The sequence below is a fragment of the Acanthochromis polyacanthus genome, chromosome 4 (assembly GCF_021347895.1).
Source record: "Acanthochromis polyacanthus isolate Apoly-LR-REF ecotype Palm Island chromosome 4, KAUST_Apoly_ChrSc, whole genome shotgun sequence".
Taxonomy (NCBI): domain Eukaryota; kingdom Metazoa; phylum Chordata; class Actinopteri; family Pomacentridae; genus Acanthochromis; species Acanthochromis polyacanthus.
The window spans coordinates 74,954-91,601 of NC_067116.1; the positions used below are offsets into that span (position 1 = coordinate 74,954).

Consider the following 16,648-nt stretch of genomic DNA (forward strand, 5'->3'; position numbering starts at 1 on the left):
TGGTAACACTTAAAGAGGATACATTCACAGACATTGGTACACTTTAACGAAGGTGGCAACTACTTTGTTAGTAAACAGTTAAAAAACATTTTAGTGCATTGTGTAAATTAAAAAAAAAAAAAAAAACGAGTCCTGATGAATCCAGGTAGAGCATTTGCCAAAGTACATCCTGAGGGCAACCCAAAGTACAGAAACAATGAATTTCTGGAACTCAGGAATTCTTTCAAAACGCAGCCAAAAAATGTTCTGTCCACTGATATTACTAACAAAGGCCCTAAGTGAATCTTTTCTGAGTCAGTCTGCAATGATGAGAAAACAGGAACATTTTCCAAGTACCACCAAATGCTGCTCAGCTCCCTGTGACTGGATGATGAAGTCCACCAGTCTTGCTTCCTTTGCAGTGCACTCAGTCTCAGCCTGTATATGGAGAAGAACTTCCTCAGTGACAGCACCCCGCCTTGGCACTCTGTAAACGGGCTTCAGGGTTCCTTGGAGCAGGCTTCTGGCTTCATTAGTCCAGAACGACAAAATTCATCCAAGATAAATAATGGGGAAAAAAGACAACACAGTGATGAAAAAAATGACATGCACAAATACTCTGGACAAAGACTGCCATCCACAGTCTGATGAACTTAATGTAGTTACCAGATGCTCTAGTGACATGCACTGATAGTGTGTGATCCACTTTGTAGAAGTGGAAGTGAACCCCTAAGTTGCAACTAAAATTATATCCACGCTTTGTTTCAGGCTGTCGTACCCCTCTGTTTGGAAACGCTCCATGAGAAGAAGACACCACCACTTCCGTATCAAAGCATGTCCATCTGAAAGCAGTGTGACAATAGAAAGAAAAACTGAGTTCAAAATGTGTCCTTCTCTTCAAATGAATAGTATGTGGCAACACAAAAGCATTTGGAGAAAGCAGTTTCTTCTATGTGTGAACCTTTTTTGAAAACTAACCTCCTGGAACTCAAACTTTTGTTTGTAACAATGGAAAGCGTATACTGTAACAGACAAGATGAAAAAGATGATTTTATATGCATACATGCAGCAAAACCAGCAGAGCACAGCCTGGGCTTTGCTTCCACCCAGCTGCAGGACGGGAGACGAAAAACAAGTGTGACCTCAGTGGCGTCATTAGGCCTATTTAGGGGGGCTTCAGCCCCCAAATAATTTTATGTTCATTTATTTTAAAAAAAAGTTTGTTTGTTTGTTTGTTTTTTACAAAAAAGTGCCAAAAAGTTCCATATAATTTGACCAGAATATGAGTTTAAATACATAATCACATAACCAGTCATTTGTAACTTAGATAGGATCATAAATCTTAGTTTCTCTTCACTTCATAGTGGAAGGTCGAGAGTCCGACTCAGTGCGTCGTTATCCAGTCCATTCACTTGTTCATATGGAACACGCCCACATCACTGAAATCCAGTCCACGTTTTCCCTGCAACCTAGGCTGCTCTCGGTACCTGCAGCACAACGAGCGCACAGAACTGACGAGCCCAGCATGAGGAGAACGTGAACATGAATGGATATGCGAAATATTTTCAGGAGAGTAAGTATTCATCACTGCTGATAGTAACAATAAGTTAGCTCCAGCCCCCCAGCTAACAGCAGAAAGTCCCATGTAATTAATGAACCAAATGCTCCCTGTTTGACTAATAAAAACCTGGCTTGTTCACTCTGTAGGAGAGAGTCCCTGTAAAGGAGGCAGTGTGAGACGCTGCTGTATCTCTGTGCACATCTTACCTTTGTTGTTCTGCGGTCAAAAGTTAGATTTCAGCTCTAAAAGAACGCTGCTACTTAGCTAGCTAGTTAGTCTGAATGCACTGTGAAGGTTCTGGTTGTTCATAGAGTTAGGTGTGCACTGTTTTTTTTTAACCATATACTATGTTTGGGGTGACTTCCTTCTGGAGCATCAGCTCCAGCATCAGATACACACAGTGAAACAGGAGCTGAGCTCATTCACGTATGATTATGTGAATAATGGTGATAATAATAATAATAATAATAATAATAATAATAATAATAATAATAATAATAATAATGATGATAATAATAATGATAATAATAATAATAATAATCACTCCACCTCCCTTATTGACCTGTAGGAGTCAGGGCAGAGGAGCAGAGAGAGTGAGAGAGGAGAAACCTCTACTGGAAAGGTGAGTCTGAAGGATTTTACAGGAGAGAGTCATTTGTGATGCAGACAGTCTTTGATTTTTATGGAACTTGATATGAATATGAAATATGAAACATTTCAGTCCAGGTGCACCATATAAGACTTATTTAACTTGAGCTTTTGTTTAGGAGAGTAATGATTGGAAAGTGGAGATAGCCAAGAGAGAGATATATAAGCCAAATATACGACATAAATAAATAAATATTTTTGCTAGTTTGGGCCTAATATAACTCTGTTTTCACTGGTTGGACTGAAGAAGACTAAGACCAGAAACACTGTGGCTCTAGAGGGAACACTCTCCTCTATTATGATTATTAAAATGACTGGTTTGGAGCCATGCAATAAATGGGAACCCACCCCAGAGATCATCAAGGCTTCAAAAAAGGCCATCAGGGAGTACAACATGGCTCACAAAAATTCATTTTTCCCTGTTCCTTTCCTGTTCCTGTTTGCAATTGTGCCATTTATTCTGAATTTACAGTCTTTGTTATTTATTGTTGAGCCTCGTTAATAAGTTATTCATTCATTTAGTCCTGGGTTTAGTCCATGTCACCCTGCTCCTGTGAGACAGAGTTTAGTGTCTGATTGTAATTCTGTTCAGTGAATAGATAATTTAAGTTATAAAGATGTTTAGCTTTTGCTTAAGCACTTTTTATTGTTTAGTTGCTGATGTGGTCAAATTGAAGCTGTTGTGCATTAGAATCCTCCAAGACAAATGTTACAAGTGGTTGCTGGAGTTATTTCAGTTCTGCACATATTTATGGAAAATGCTGAAATGTGTTCTGCTCATCCAGCCACAGAACTTTCATCCATATTTTACATGAAGAACCATTTTCAATACTGCCTGCTGTTGCAGTTTTTTTGGATTTTTTTGCCTTTATTTTAGCTCAGTGTTGTTTTTTTTATTATCCCTCTATAATAAGATTTTAACAAAATGCTCTTAAAATACACCAGAATGCTAGGCTGGCTACCACCAGCCTGAATCTCAAGTGAGATACAGGCTGGGTACCTGCTATTCATTTTCTTGTAGGGGTGGAGCAGTTTAAAATTTTCCACAGCCGTTGATTGGGCGCTGCATATGTCAGTCAGTCTGGGGCAGTTGAAGCTCACAGCCAATCGTGTCACTGCTAGCCGCTGACGTAAATGCAGAGCGACGGCAGCACCACGAAAAAGAATCATTGCTGTGTTTGCTCATGTGTTTGCTTCTTTCGCCATGTCGCCGGACGATTCTTGCCGTTTATGTAAAGTAAACATGAGGGAAAGTGGACCCCGTGTTTATGCACACTCCACAGATATGTTTGTGTCAAAAACAACGCCGACCATATCAGATAGGTTAGCGATGATGGACCTGATAGTCACCCCGGAGCCGGAGCAGTCAAACAGATGCTGCCAGCGCTGCACCTCCACACTCGGTCGGCTTGAAAAAGACTTTCCTTTATTCAGGCAATGGGAAGAGAACGTCCGGTTAAGCAGCGTATCGAAAAGACAACGTGAACCCACCCCGTCCAAGACACCGAGGACTTTGAAAAAGACCTGCCCAAACCCACCGAGTCCACTAGCTTGTTCCTTCGGAAACACGACAACAAAGGTAACGCTTCTTCTCAATTGTTCTCGTGTCTTTGATTAGATGCATGTTAAGTACATTAACTTAACCGCGCTACAATCTCACGATGAACAATGTAACGTTAGCAGTTGTTTAAGTCACTTTACTTGACTTATATGCCAATAAGAAATAACAAAGATAACGATTTGCAGTTTATATTGTTGTCTGAGACAATCTGGAGAGGGGAGGACATTTGAATCCACCCCCACAGTTGTCTGTTGCGGTAGATTCCAGCGCTTCACTCTTTTATTTGACCATAATGTCAACAATCCATCCCAAACCTGGTTGGGCCATAAAGTACACGTGTTTATTAATACATTACGTTTATTTATTCAATGATATAAATAGTCAATTTCTTCAAGACAATGCATTATCAATATCATGCCTATTTAAGTGCACTAAAACCTAATTGAGGTTTAAAATATTCAATACAATTAAAATGTAACCAATCCCAGAAGTGTTTGTTTTTGACAGCAAACAAGAATTGCTCACTAATACTTTGACTTTGTTAAAGTAGCCCTTGTAATTATATTGTTATTTGATAAGTTGACCTAGAGCACGCTCTTAATATTATTACTGTGACTTGAGTTGTGATAAACGGACCACTTATAATAAACAATATTTATCATCTATAGGCTGGCAAAAGGATTGAGTCCCTGAACTATGCCTACACTCTCTGCGCATGCTTTTTGTAATATGCACTGATCAAAAGAGTCAATTAGAAACTACTGTTAATCTCCCCAATCATAAAAAAACATAGCTTGATGACAACCATTTCTAAAATGACAAAAGCACTTCAACCATAACACTAATGTGTATGATGACACTAAGTGTATACTTTGTGTATAACTAAGAATATTTCTTTCAGGTTTCTATCAATTATCCAACTCAAACACTGACGAGGGAGTGCCATCCTGAGGAAGATCCCATAATTAAATCCATAGCTCTGAAGAGATGGAAAGAGGCTGCCAGTCATGCACTGAAGCATCGTCACCTGCAAGACGAAATCAAAGATGAAGTCATCAAGTTAATAAGAAAAGAATGCGATGTACTGTGCTCTCGCAAGTATGACTTCATTCTGTGGAAGTCTAAACCGGCAGACCTCAAGTCATTCTCCTTCAAATGTTTAAGAGATGACCTCCATCGGCTTGCTCCCTTTCTACTTTCATTTTTCAACTGTGTCACAAACAACAACGACTTAGCTAGCTGTACTGCTGCAGCCATTGCAATAAGAGGCAGAAAACCGCAGCTAGCAGCATTATCGTATTGGATCAACACAGTTCTCCAGTATGGCGGAGCAAAAAAGTCTGTCTTCAATCGCCTCTCAAAATTGTCGATCACCACATCCCATAGGAAAGCAGTTAAAAAGCAACACGAGTTGGCACTTGGCTGTGGGGCTGATTTTGTAGAATTTAAAAGTGGCTTGAAAGCTACAGACACTGAACTGTCAGAGGGATCAGAAAGCCTTGAGGACTTTCATCTCACAGGTGAGGGAGAACTGTACCCCACATGAAACACATTTACCTTGTCAGTTATATTTTGCTCCATTACTAATTTATAAATACATGTGTTGTGCATGGATAGAGAGTCTGATAGTCATTTTAACTATCTTGAATGAAATTCCAGAATAGGTGTATTTGTATATGTTTATCAATATGTACATGTGTTAATCTAATGTTCTTTAATACCAATTATGCTTTTAAACAGATGAAAACCTCACAACAGCCCCCAGACATGAAGAGAGTCCTGTGACCTGCCCACCATCATACCAAATAATTATGGACAACCTGGATTTTTTTGTACACACTCACAGCCAGTCCATCAACAACACCAACAAGAGTATACACTGGATACACCATCTTGCAGTCAAAGACCGTGTACCTACACATCACTTCTCTAACATCAAACCAACAACAGACATTCAACAGTACAATCTGAAATCCTCACTTCCTCAGCGGAGCACTCAGGCTTTAATGCGCAGGGAATTTATTGTTCTTGCCACTAGAATGCTGACAAAGTACATGTCAGTATTCGAAAGCTTTGGAGAGTCAGTGGTTAATCACATTCCTCATCAGTATTCCAGTGAAATGTCAGCAAGATCAACTGATGTAAGTTGGAACATATTGTATTTTTTCAACACTGCATACATCTCTGATGTACTCTTTCCTCTCTAAAGTTCCCCTTAGGCCTCTTTTTTAAAAATGAGAACCAGAGAGGTGACTTAGTGGAAGTCTTGAGAGAAATTCAGCAAGAGTAAGTAAAAAAGTAAATTAAGATCCGATCTGTATTGTATATGTATCTATTAATCTGTCCATCTATCCACCAGGCACATGCTCAAAGACGCTGATTGTGTGCAACACTTACTAATTGGAGGGGACCGTCTCACAGAGGCTAACTGTCGCAATGTGCAGTGGGGATTTTCAGACGCAGATACTAAGGAGGAAAGAATGGAGGGAATGCATTTTAAATTTGAGGACTGGCATGCTATCAGAGTTCTGTTTGAGGTGAACGACCATATCATAAACTATTTGGTTAATTGAAATTATATTTAAAGACAAACACAAGTAACAGTCCATATAACTACACATATGTGTTGCATGTTGACTTTGTAGATCCATCACAAGATCTTTTTCAAAGAGTCCACCACAGACCATGGCACACTATTTGCGAACATGACCAAGTTGAGGTAAGACTACAGACGTTGGCAATGCTGTATAAAGTACTTCTGGGAAAAGTTAAAATCACCAACTGAAAAGTAAATTAAGTAAATGTTCATTGTAATGTATTTTTCTAGAATTTTAAAAGCAGGAAAAGTAATTCAAAATATCACATCACATCCATGTACCTTGGCCACTTTTTTTTTTAAAAGTAGACATCACAAATATGAGATGAAAAATATGAGGTAACATAAGGTCAACTCAAGAAACATCAGTTTAAAAACTTAAACCAGAAGATGCAAGGTCTACTGTGTTGTTGTAATGAGGAAGTACTCTGCAATAGTGTGCATTTTACTCTGGGAATATTATGAACTTAATGTGTAAGTTATGATTGTAGAATGTGTCTAAAATAATACTTAAGCTCAGTATTGAAGTATTTTTAAACTCATAACTACACCACATTGCTTCCTTATTATTGTGATCACTTACACATCGACAATTACATACAAACATTTGAAACTTTAAATTTTTTGTGTATTAACAGTCTTTAATGCTTCCCACAGTTTCTGATGACTCAATCAACTGTGAACATGGCTGTTCTTTGTTCTGGGATGGGAAATGCAGACATCATGAATTCAGCTCTGCTGTTCCCGGGGATGTTGGTTGTGACATTGGCAGGGTATTGTGTTTTCAACTATGAATTGTATGAATGTGATGTTTGCTTGCTTACTTACATTATAAGTAATGTTATGATATTTAGTTTGAGAATGTGAGAGTCGAGTGCAGTAAGGGAGTGAGTGCATTGAGTGACTGAGTGCACTGACATAAGGTGCAGATGGGCAACAGAGAAAATTAACTGTTGCGCAGTGAGAAAATGAATGAGAAGTTTCCCTTACAAAGAATGTTCTTCAACTGCAGAAAGAAACACAAGACATTGATATATGTGACCTAGTATGTGACATAGTATGTCATCCCAGGTGCAGCGCTGCCAAGAGTGGACCTCATTCAGCATTCAATGCTTACAGGGACTTTGTGATCAAGGACACAACAGCCCTATTCCTAGCAGCTGTGATTGAGCATCTTGGTTTTCTTCATGTCACAGGTAAATCTGCAATTACCAGAAATTAAGCGGATGTTCATCCATTATTTTTTCAGTGATGCATGACAAAACTATGTCCCACATTAGTACAAACATGTTAGCATTGGTTTGGAATACTCCTGATTACCTGGTCATATAATTAGAATGTCAACAAAAAGTTATTTTATGTCATTGAAAGCAAAATGAAACATGTATAAAGTATGCATTCATTCAACACAAATATATTTGTTATTTATTTAATTTTAATGATTTTAACCAACAAGTAAGTAAAATCATAATTCAGTCTGTTAAAAAAGATAGAACATTGCTTTGAAATTTACCAATAAAAAGTAGGATATTTAGAAATGTTGACCCACTATATGAACATAAAAAAATGAGCTCTTACAGCACTAAGTATATATGTTGTACATGATCATATTGTTCTTGTTCACAAGTTTTACTTGTCAGTCCTTTAAAAAAATAATTATATATATATATATATATTGCATTTAGTAATATTCTAATTATTGGACATGCCTATTTTTTAAAATAGTTTTCATTTTTTTCCAATTTAGATGATTAAACTATTATTTGAAATATATCTGTGTGGAATCAATGTTTAATTTACAAGTTTATCTTGAATGCCATTATGTAAATAAAATCAGGATATTTTCTATACTTTGTTTATCCTGTTAGATTGTCCTGAGTCCCTCATACCACAGCACATCAAGGAGGCCTCTCCAGAAGCAAGAAGATCATGGTTCAACAAATTAACAGCTGAAATTGTGGACAAATATGTTCTTCTTCCTGGCATCACAGAAGCTGCAGAGTCTGCTAGAAAAGCATCTGCAACACCGGTTCTAAAGAATCAGTTCCCATGTCGAATGGAGGGTTGTTCACGCACATTCACATATTACAAAAGCAGACTAACCCATGAACAGAAAATGCACAACCTGGTTATTCCAACTGACACCACCCCAGCCATCAGCTCAGATCGCGATCACAAGTATGAACACACTGTTGCCAGATTGGGTTTCAGCTTCATTCTTTTGGACTTTATGGATGCAGTAAAGGAAGGAGACGGCGAAAGGCTGATGCGTCTCTACACAGTTGCTCTGTTGTTTTACAAAGCATATGGACATACAAGCTATGCTTACAGTACGTTCATGCTTACTGTACAACTGAATGCCACGTTGTCTCCACAGGTTGCTCACAGTCTCATGTGGAACAGATTCTGGAGCACCAGGGGAGGCAAGGGACGAAACATTCCACTAGATTTGCATCTGGAGCACTTAAATGGATTTTTGAAATCTTTCCTGAAGGGCCTTGGGCCTAACCTAAATGAGACTTCAGCAGCCAGAATAAGCAGGTCCATTGCTGTCTTCAAAGAAATGATGGCCGGCACCGATTTGGAAATGGGAATATCGAGGCAAACTGGTGCTCATCATGTGGACATGACCAAAGACATCCTCACCTTGGTAGACACACTGCAAGAGGCAGAGCTTTTTAAACAAAAAGCAGGTCGTGTCTATGCTGCCTTCCCTGGTTTCCAAAGAAACCTACTGTCAAAACTGGATCCAAAGGCACTTTGGAAGTGGATGATGAGCAAGCTCAGTGAATGGCGTAGTGTCCCTTTGTAAAGCTTTTGAGACATTTCAATCATTATTGTTGGCATTGTAAATAGCTATATATTTAAACAAGCGATTTCTGTTTTAAAATTATTAACATTTTATTAAAACTATTTTTTCCTTCAAACCTTGATTTGGTTATTTGAGTTTTCAAGTGACACAATAAAGCATATATTGAGTTTAACAATAGAATTTTTATTCAAGGTGACATGGACAACAGTTATTTACATTAGTTCAGAAATTAATCTGAGAGGGGGAGCAAAGACAAGCCTGATGCAATGCTGCTTAATGACTTGGTAGTGTCTTCATCCTCATCCTGAAAAATCAAAGTATCCGGTGAAGTCTATATCAGGTGGCAAATACAGTTCTTCACAAGTGTCTGGGAAGTCACACAAATCAAAGTCTTTAAACACTTTGTGAACGATCCGGAGAATTTCCTGGCCATGTTTTATGTCAAATACAGGAAGATTGCTCATAATGTCAGTTATGTTAAATATTTCAGGAAGGCTTTCAATAACTGTTTCAATTAGCACATTGCTGAAACCAGTGCAGAGTGAGACATTTGTGTACAGGTGTTCATCTGGTGGAATTAGACTGTCCCTATACTTCTCCAACAGCTCTTTGACCTGTCCCTGTTCATGCAATGTGACTTTTCTGCATCTGACAGGTGATAGATTCTTTTTTGACATTTCAAAACTGGGTGTAGCTACAGAGCAACAGTCAGAGTTACATTTGCATACTGTATGGCAAAAAGTACAGCAAGAATGTCCCGGCTTAATACTAGATACCTCTTCCTCAAAATGTGAATATAGGGCCTTCCTAAAACACCCATTTAGGCTTTCTTGAAGAACCGTCTTTGCTGCATTGTCAGTGTTGGCAACCTGTTTGTTTGCGTAAAGAACAGCATGAGCAGGAGAGCCATCTCTGCCTGCTCTTCCAACCTGCTGGAGAATGGCCTCTGGGTCCTCTGGTAAGCCATACATGATCACATGGGAGACCTTGGGGAAATTTAGGCCAACTCCAAGTGCTGTAGTTGCCACAGCCACTCTGCAGTTCCCTTCTCCGTTAATTGAAGACAGTACCCTACTCTTGTTTACAGGTAGAGTGTGGCTGTGAAACATCCCAATAAGGAGATTGTCACCTTTTTTCTCTTCGCCTACCCAGGCACTGTCCCCAAGTTCAGACTTCAGGTGGAGGAATACTCTTGTCACAGTGTTTATTGTACGGCAGTATATAATGACTGGTAACATATCCAGTCTTCTCTCTTTCAAGTTCTTCACCAGTCAGTCGAAGCAGTCTAGAGAGTCTGTCACAAGCCGCCTTACAGCAAGTCTAATGTTGGGTCTGTTGGGGCTAACAATAATGTTGACTGCATTCTGGAAGTGTAGCCGTCTTCTCACAATGTCTCTTGAGTGCAAATCAGCTGATGCAGTCAAAGCCAATACAGGTGTTCCTGAAGAAAAACATACACACATTCAATACCTCAATAACACTGAAATAATTTTCAGGGCAGGCAGATCACCACATTTTTGCAATATTTAATTACAGTGTATACATAGTATGATATTTAAGCAGTACTTTGAAAAGAGCTACTTTAAAATAAATAGAAGACAATACTTAATCACTGCTATATATATTGTAATGTCTTACTATAAGACATGGTTTTTAATGTGATACATCATTGAAAGGTTAAAACCTGTATATTTAGAGTATATATATATGTATATCTAGAGATTAAGTCATCAGACTTTCATCTGTAGTACAAAATCACAGGTAGATAGTGTTACAGATTACCAACCTGGTTTGACGATTGCTCGAAGTTCCCCCAACCTTGCAAAGCTTTCTCTGAAGGCCTTTTGTCCTCTCCCCGCATTCCCCCTGTTTGAAAAGAGAAAAACACAGGTATAGCTTAGAAATGTTCAATATGTCCTAAGGAAGTATTTGGCGTGTGTATTTCACATTTTGTCACAATTCTGACTGGAGCTTCAACTACTTTAAATAAGTGGTTTGGATGTGCTCAGCAGAAGTTTAGACAGTAGATTTAAAGTGAAAAGTAAAACGCTATCTCTGCCACAGTAGGTACAGGTATAACGATATAAGTATTAAACACACCTCATCTTTCTACATACACACGCTCCCCTTCTGACACTAATTAGTTTATATTAATAACACTTACCACTTGTATGTAAGATGGACTTCATCCACGACGATGCCTATAAGGTTGGTCTTGTATGCTTCGGTGGATAGCATGTTCTCCCACTTGGCGCTTAGCCATGCCTCGGGGCTGCCAAACACCACCTGGTACCGGCAACTCTTTATGTCTTTTTCTTCCCCGAGGCCCAACTGAGTCGCAGAAATCCCGAGGTCGGCTGCTTCCTTTATCTGATCCTCTATCAAGGCAATCAATGGCGACACTACCACAACAACAGGGGTCTTGATAGATCCGATTTCCTTCGCAACTAACGGAGCTAACTGGTAAATTAGACTCTTGCCAAATCCCGTGGGCAGTAAAGCTAATACATCTTTCTTTTTGTTGACAAAAGCTTCTAAGGCCAAACGCTGTTCTTGTTTTAAAATAAACGGTCTTTCTAAACTATTCAGAACTCTGTCCAATGCTTGGTCGAACGCAGCCGCCGCCATCTTTTTTTGTTATGAACAACCCATCATGCATTGCGCGTAGTCGCTTAGTGTGCGTCATCGTCTAACTGTCCCTCCCCGTCCTGTGATTGGATCCCTGACTCAGGGACAAATTCAACCCCAGGTCGCCAGACTGCCTAGTAAACGAAATGACAATGAGTGCACAGGCAGTCTGGGTATTCCCAGACTAGCTCTGTCTCTGATCTTTACTGATTCATTTCTCTGTTTTCTTTGTCATCAGTCCAACAAGTCACAAATCAGAGCTTTAACAGAGTGTGTCTCCCTCTAGTGGATGTTGTGGAGTTTTCTGTTGTCTTTGCTCCAAAGGTTTTTGTACAGAGTTTTACTGTTTCCTGTCACTGTGGGCCTCACAGCACAGTAGTACACAGCAGAGTCTGTCACTGCAGCAGAGGAAATCTTCATAGTGATATAGTTTTTATCAGCACTCACAGCAGCAGACAGTCTGCCTTTTGTTTCATGTTGTGTTCCATAGTGATACAAGAGGAATTCTGGAGATTTCCCTGGATGTTGTTGATACCAGAAGAAATTGTCATCAATAGCAGCAGCTTGGGAGTATTTGTAGGTCAGAGTCACAGTGCTGCCTTCTAAACTGGACTCTTCATTCTTCACTGCAGTCAGTTGTTGACAGTTGACACCTAAATGAAGAGATCAGTGTTGTTAAAGACCATGTTATTTATTGTTTGCTATAAATCTGTTCCTTTGATTTCATACAATCAGATCATCTAAAGACATTTCTTCTTCCTGCTTTAACCTACCTTTCAGTGTGATCACAAACAAAGGAAACATGACACAGTAATGCAGTGACAGCATCTTCCACACACTGTTATGTTTGGTTTACAGACTGAATGTATGTGACAGTGGGAGTCCTTTTCTGTTCTGCTCTTTGACAGAGTTGCTCCTCCCTCAACATGTTCCTCCTCTCATATCTGGATGTTCTCAACACCAAAACCACACCTGAAGATATTTTACAACTTTAAACACAAACACTCTGTCACACCTCTAGGAGTCTGGACCCGAGCAGGGAGTCACACGACTAGGGCTGGGTAGAATGAAACGGTTTTATTGTGGGGAATGAGTAAGGGAGGTGGGTGAATCCCTGACAGTCAAAAAAGGGAAGCCAGCAGGGAGACAGACGCAGGACAATTGGAGCCGGGAGTCCAGGGGAAAAAGAAGTGAGCTGGATGGTTTCTGAGGGTGTTCCAAGGAGACAGGGCAGGTGAGAGCCTGGACAGCTGGAGTCTGGGCAGAGCAGAGATACAGAGACGTTAAAACCTCCCATTTTGCAACGTACCTTTGGAGCGGCTAGAAAGTACTGACTGGTAAGACAAGTTCGACGATCTGGCAGGGTGTGGAAGGTTCAGCCGGTCTTTATTGCAGCAGGTGTAATCTTGGCGATGAGTTTCAGCTTTCCGGGTCTCATGGGGAGGCTGATCACCTGAGTGGAGACAGCTGAGAGCCGCACTCCACTCAGGGGCAGCGCTGGGGAGAGAGAAGGGAGAGAGAGGGAGAGCAGAGCAACAGAGCAAAGCAGACAGAGGAAGACAGATAGGATAGGGTGTTTGGATGCCAGATGGGGAGGACAGGGGGTGGGAAGGGAGCTCTGACACACTCTGGTATCCTGTCAGATTTTCTGTGGCTTTGCTTTTCAATCACATTGCTGAATATTAGTTATTAGTTTCACCTTGTGTCCAAGACTGAATGATTTGAATCAAATATCTGATGGTGAGTGTTCTGATAGATCCTGTTTGAAGTCAGTGTTCACTTGTTTGTTGAAAATATGATGGAGTTTCACCATATGAGACACAATTAAAGGTTTTACAGTCACTCAAAGAAAACACTGATTTTGTAAAACCACTGAGACCCAGTTTAAACTCTGTGTGATTATTAATTACACTGATTTCATTTCAGTTGAACCATACTGTGCAGCTTAAACTGTGTTGTAAACATTCATCAATGGACATAAACAGCCTCTGAAAGATCAACAGCTTTATACTTATTTACTAACAGCCAATCATCACACTTCCTAAACTGCAGACATTCTGATTTGCTCCTCAAATAATAATGCATTAATTGATTGTTAACTATTGAAATTATCACCAATTCTAATGATAATCAATTTATTAAGAAAATAATATTTTTTAATTGGAAATTGCAGCTTGTGAAAAATGAAGATATTTTTAATATATTTTTTGATCTTTTATGACAGAAAACTGAATAGTTTTGGGTTGTGGACAAATTAAGACATTTGAGGAGGTTATCTGGAATTTTAGAAGAGGCTGATGGACATTTTTTCACCATTTTCTGATATTTTTTCCATCAGGCAAGTAATCAGGACATCCACAATGTAACATCAGATGAAGCAACTGTGAAAATAATGTCAAGTTCCAGCCTTCCTGTTCTCACTCTGAAGCTGTGGAAATGAAATCCCTCCTGTTCACACATGATGTTGGTTTTATCCACTGTCTTTGAATCTTTGTTGTATAAATGGCTATGTGAATAACGGTACTGTTATTTTAAAATAAATAATGACAGAATTATCTCCATTGGTGTTATAAATCCATCTGAAGTCTTAAAAACATTTAACAAAACACTGAATCCAGGACTGGAAGTAGTCTCTGACTATCTGTGGGCCAAATTAAAGTTTATATCTTCTGTTTGCAGTAATGTAAATGTTTGTCCCATTTTTATGATGGCTAAGAATTAAATATAAATACCAAAGCCTCCAGTTCTTGATGCTCAGATAACAAAGTTTGTACAGTCGTGTTTCATTCAGCTGAGGCTGATCTCTGAGGTCAGATATTTCTTTTTAGATTCAGAAAATTCATTCATGACTTCATTACACACAAAATTTGACTGATAAGATAATCCTTTATTGCTCCCCACTCCAGGGGAAGTTTCCATGGTTACAGCAGCAACATGTTTCACAGCAACACTAAACATTTGCATAAATATAATAATAATAACGATAATATGAACAATATATACAAGGATGAAAAATGAAAATGAATAAGCACAGTATAAATACACTATAAGTGACAGCAACATTAAATGGCTTGTGGAATAAATGTCATTTTAGAAATGCAAGATGCAAGCAGTGCAAAAAATAGTTGTGCAGATTTTATCATGGTTTGAGATGGAGATATGTTATAGTCTGGTTGATATGAACATCAGCCAGTGATGCTGATGTTGTGAAGTCTTACAGCAGATGATATGAATGACCTGTGATAGCGCTCCTTCTTGCAGGATGAATATCTTAGTCTGCTGCTGAAGGAGCTGTTTAAAGACCCAGCAGTCACATGCAGTGGGTGAGAGGGATTGTCCATGACAGATGTGAACTTTGCCAACATCCTCCTCTCACCCACCTCCTCTATGGAGTCCAGAGAGCAGTCCAGGACAGAACCGGTCCTTATGACCAGTCTGTTCAGTCTCTTTCTGTCCCTTTCAGTGCTCCCCAGCAGACCACTGCATAGAAGATAACAGACGCCACCTCAGTGCCATAGAATGTTCAATAGTTTCCTGTGACATCAGTGAAGGAAACATTTACAGGCTTCATGTTATCCAGAATCCTGCTGCTCAGTTTGAACTTGTTCCAGTAGAAATAATCACATCACTGTGAATTCTACTGACCTTCACTGAACAAGCTGGTTTAGAATTGATTTGAAGATTTTATTGTGAGTTTTTAAGGCCTTACACAGCCAGACAGTAACTCACTGGTTGTGTTTTCACTCCTTATGAACCTGTTGGCTGTTTAAGATCATCAAGCAGAAACCTTCTGACTGTCCCTGAATCTCTCCATGTGACCAGAACTGAATGATTTGAGGACAAAAATTAATGGTGGATTTTGTGACAGCTCTTGTGTTTTGCTAACTGCATTTTTTCAAATTTCAAATTGAAATCAATGAATTTGTCATCCATACTTGTGACACAATGTGATCTTTTGCTGTTGATTAGAGCAGCAATGATTCATCTGTCACTGATTGTCAACTATTAAATTATTAGCTCACAGTTTTGATGATCGATTGATCAGTGGAATATTTTGAACAAAAAATGTCAGAATTCTCTGAGTGCAGTTTCCTTTATGTGAGAATTTTCTGGTTTCTTTCCTCCTCTGTGACAGTAAACTGAGCACCTTTATGCTGTGGATGAAACAAGACATTTGATGTCTGGGACTTCAGGAAGCACTGATTAATGTTGTTCTCCATTTTCTCATATTTTATAGGCTTCATATTACTGGCAGATTAATAAACACTGAATCTCTACTTGCAGCTCCACTGTTCAAGCCCTTGAACTGTGGAAATCATTCCCAGAGGATCTCACAATGAGAACATCAATGTCTTCTTCTCAAACATTAATGATAATAACAACACTTTCAATAATGTTTTAGAACAAGACACTGATGTTCTTATTGTGACTCTGAAATGAATTCTGAAACATTACTGAATATATTAGTATCATAAGTAGTATGACCTAAATGCTATTTCAGCCCCAAACAGACCAAACACCTCCTGACAGCAGATGCTGAGGAGGGTCCTGTATTACCCCCTTTGACTGATTCCCTCCTGATGGATGCTTTAACTGTTCCATCTCCAGCTTGTTCGTGTGAGTTTGCAGTAATGTTAAAGTGAGTTTCATTTCTACTGTGGAAAAGGTTTAGATATAAAAGTATAAGCATCTATTTCATCAAAATGAGTGAAGATACAATAAAAGCATGATTTAAAAAGTGATGATGTAGCAATTATGCATCAAATTTAAGCTTAAAAGTTAAATGAGGCAGCAAACACTGAGGAAGACATGATTGATTTTACTGGTACAGTTTACTTCCTGTGGTTTATTCTGAGCTGGACA

The 16,648-nt window shown here is 39.1% G+C and overlaps 3 protein-coding genes across 7 annotated transcripts in view; 1 reads left to right on the forward strand and 2 right to left on the reverse strand.

Annotated features, from left to right (window-relative positions):
- Positions 1 to 16,648, reverse strand: part of LOC127533707 (NLR family CARD domain-containing protein 3-like) — a 258,303-nt gene that overhangs the window by 2,284 nt on the left and 239,371 nt on the right. The window lies entirely within an intron of this gene.
- LOC127533563 (uncharacterized) lies at positions 3,368 to 9,272 on the forward strand. 5 transcript variants are annotated; one of them, XR_007941308.1, is made up of 9 exons: positions 3,388 to 3,767; positions 4,651 to 5,269; positions 5,490 to 5,890; positions 5,959 to 6,035; positions 6,109 to 6,286; positions 6,395 to 6,468; positions 7,003 to 7,118; positions 7,417 to 7,541; positions 8,214 to 9,272. XR_007941308.1 is itself a non-coding variant. In XM_051946875.1 (8 exons), exons 6-8 carry the CDS (start codon positions 7,009 to 7,011, stop codon positions 9,155 to 9,157), a joined length of 1,179 nt encoding a protein of 392 aa, XP_051802835.1. In that variant the 5' UTR covers positions 3,368 to 3,767; positions 4,651 to 5,269; positions 5,490 to 6,035; positions 6,109 to 6,286; positions 6,395 to 6,468; positions 7,003 to 7,008; the 3' UTR covers positions 9,158 to 9,272. The 5 variants fall into 5 exon arrangements, 4 of the variants coding, with proteins under 4 accessions (XP_051802835.1, XP_051802836.1, XP_051802838.1 ...); XM_051946875.1 differs by having other exon boundaries at positions 3,368 to 3,767; positions 5,490 to 6,035; XM_051946876.1 differs by having other exon boundaries at positions 3,368 to 3,767; positions 4,651 to 6,035.
- Positions 9,320 to 11,972, reverse strand: LOC110960394 (uncharacterized). Its single transcript, XM_051946882.1, has 3 exons — positions 11,322 to 11,972; positions 10,944 to 11,023; positions 9,320 to 10,598 (listed from the first exon to the last, which is right to left on the reverse strand). The coding sequence occupies exon 3, from the start codon at positions 10,393 to 10,395 to the stop codon at positions 9,457 to 9,459; it is 939 nt and encodes a 312-aa protein (XP_051802842.1). The 5' UTR covers positions 10,396 to 10,598; positions 10,944 to 11,023; positions 11,322 to 11,972; the 3' UTR covers positions 9,320 to 9,456.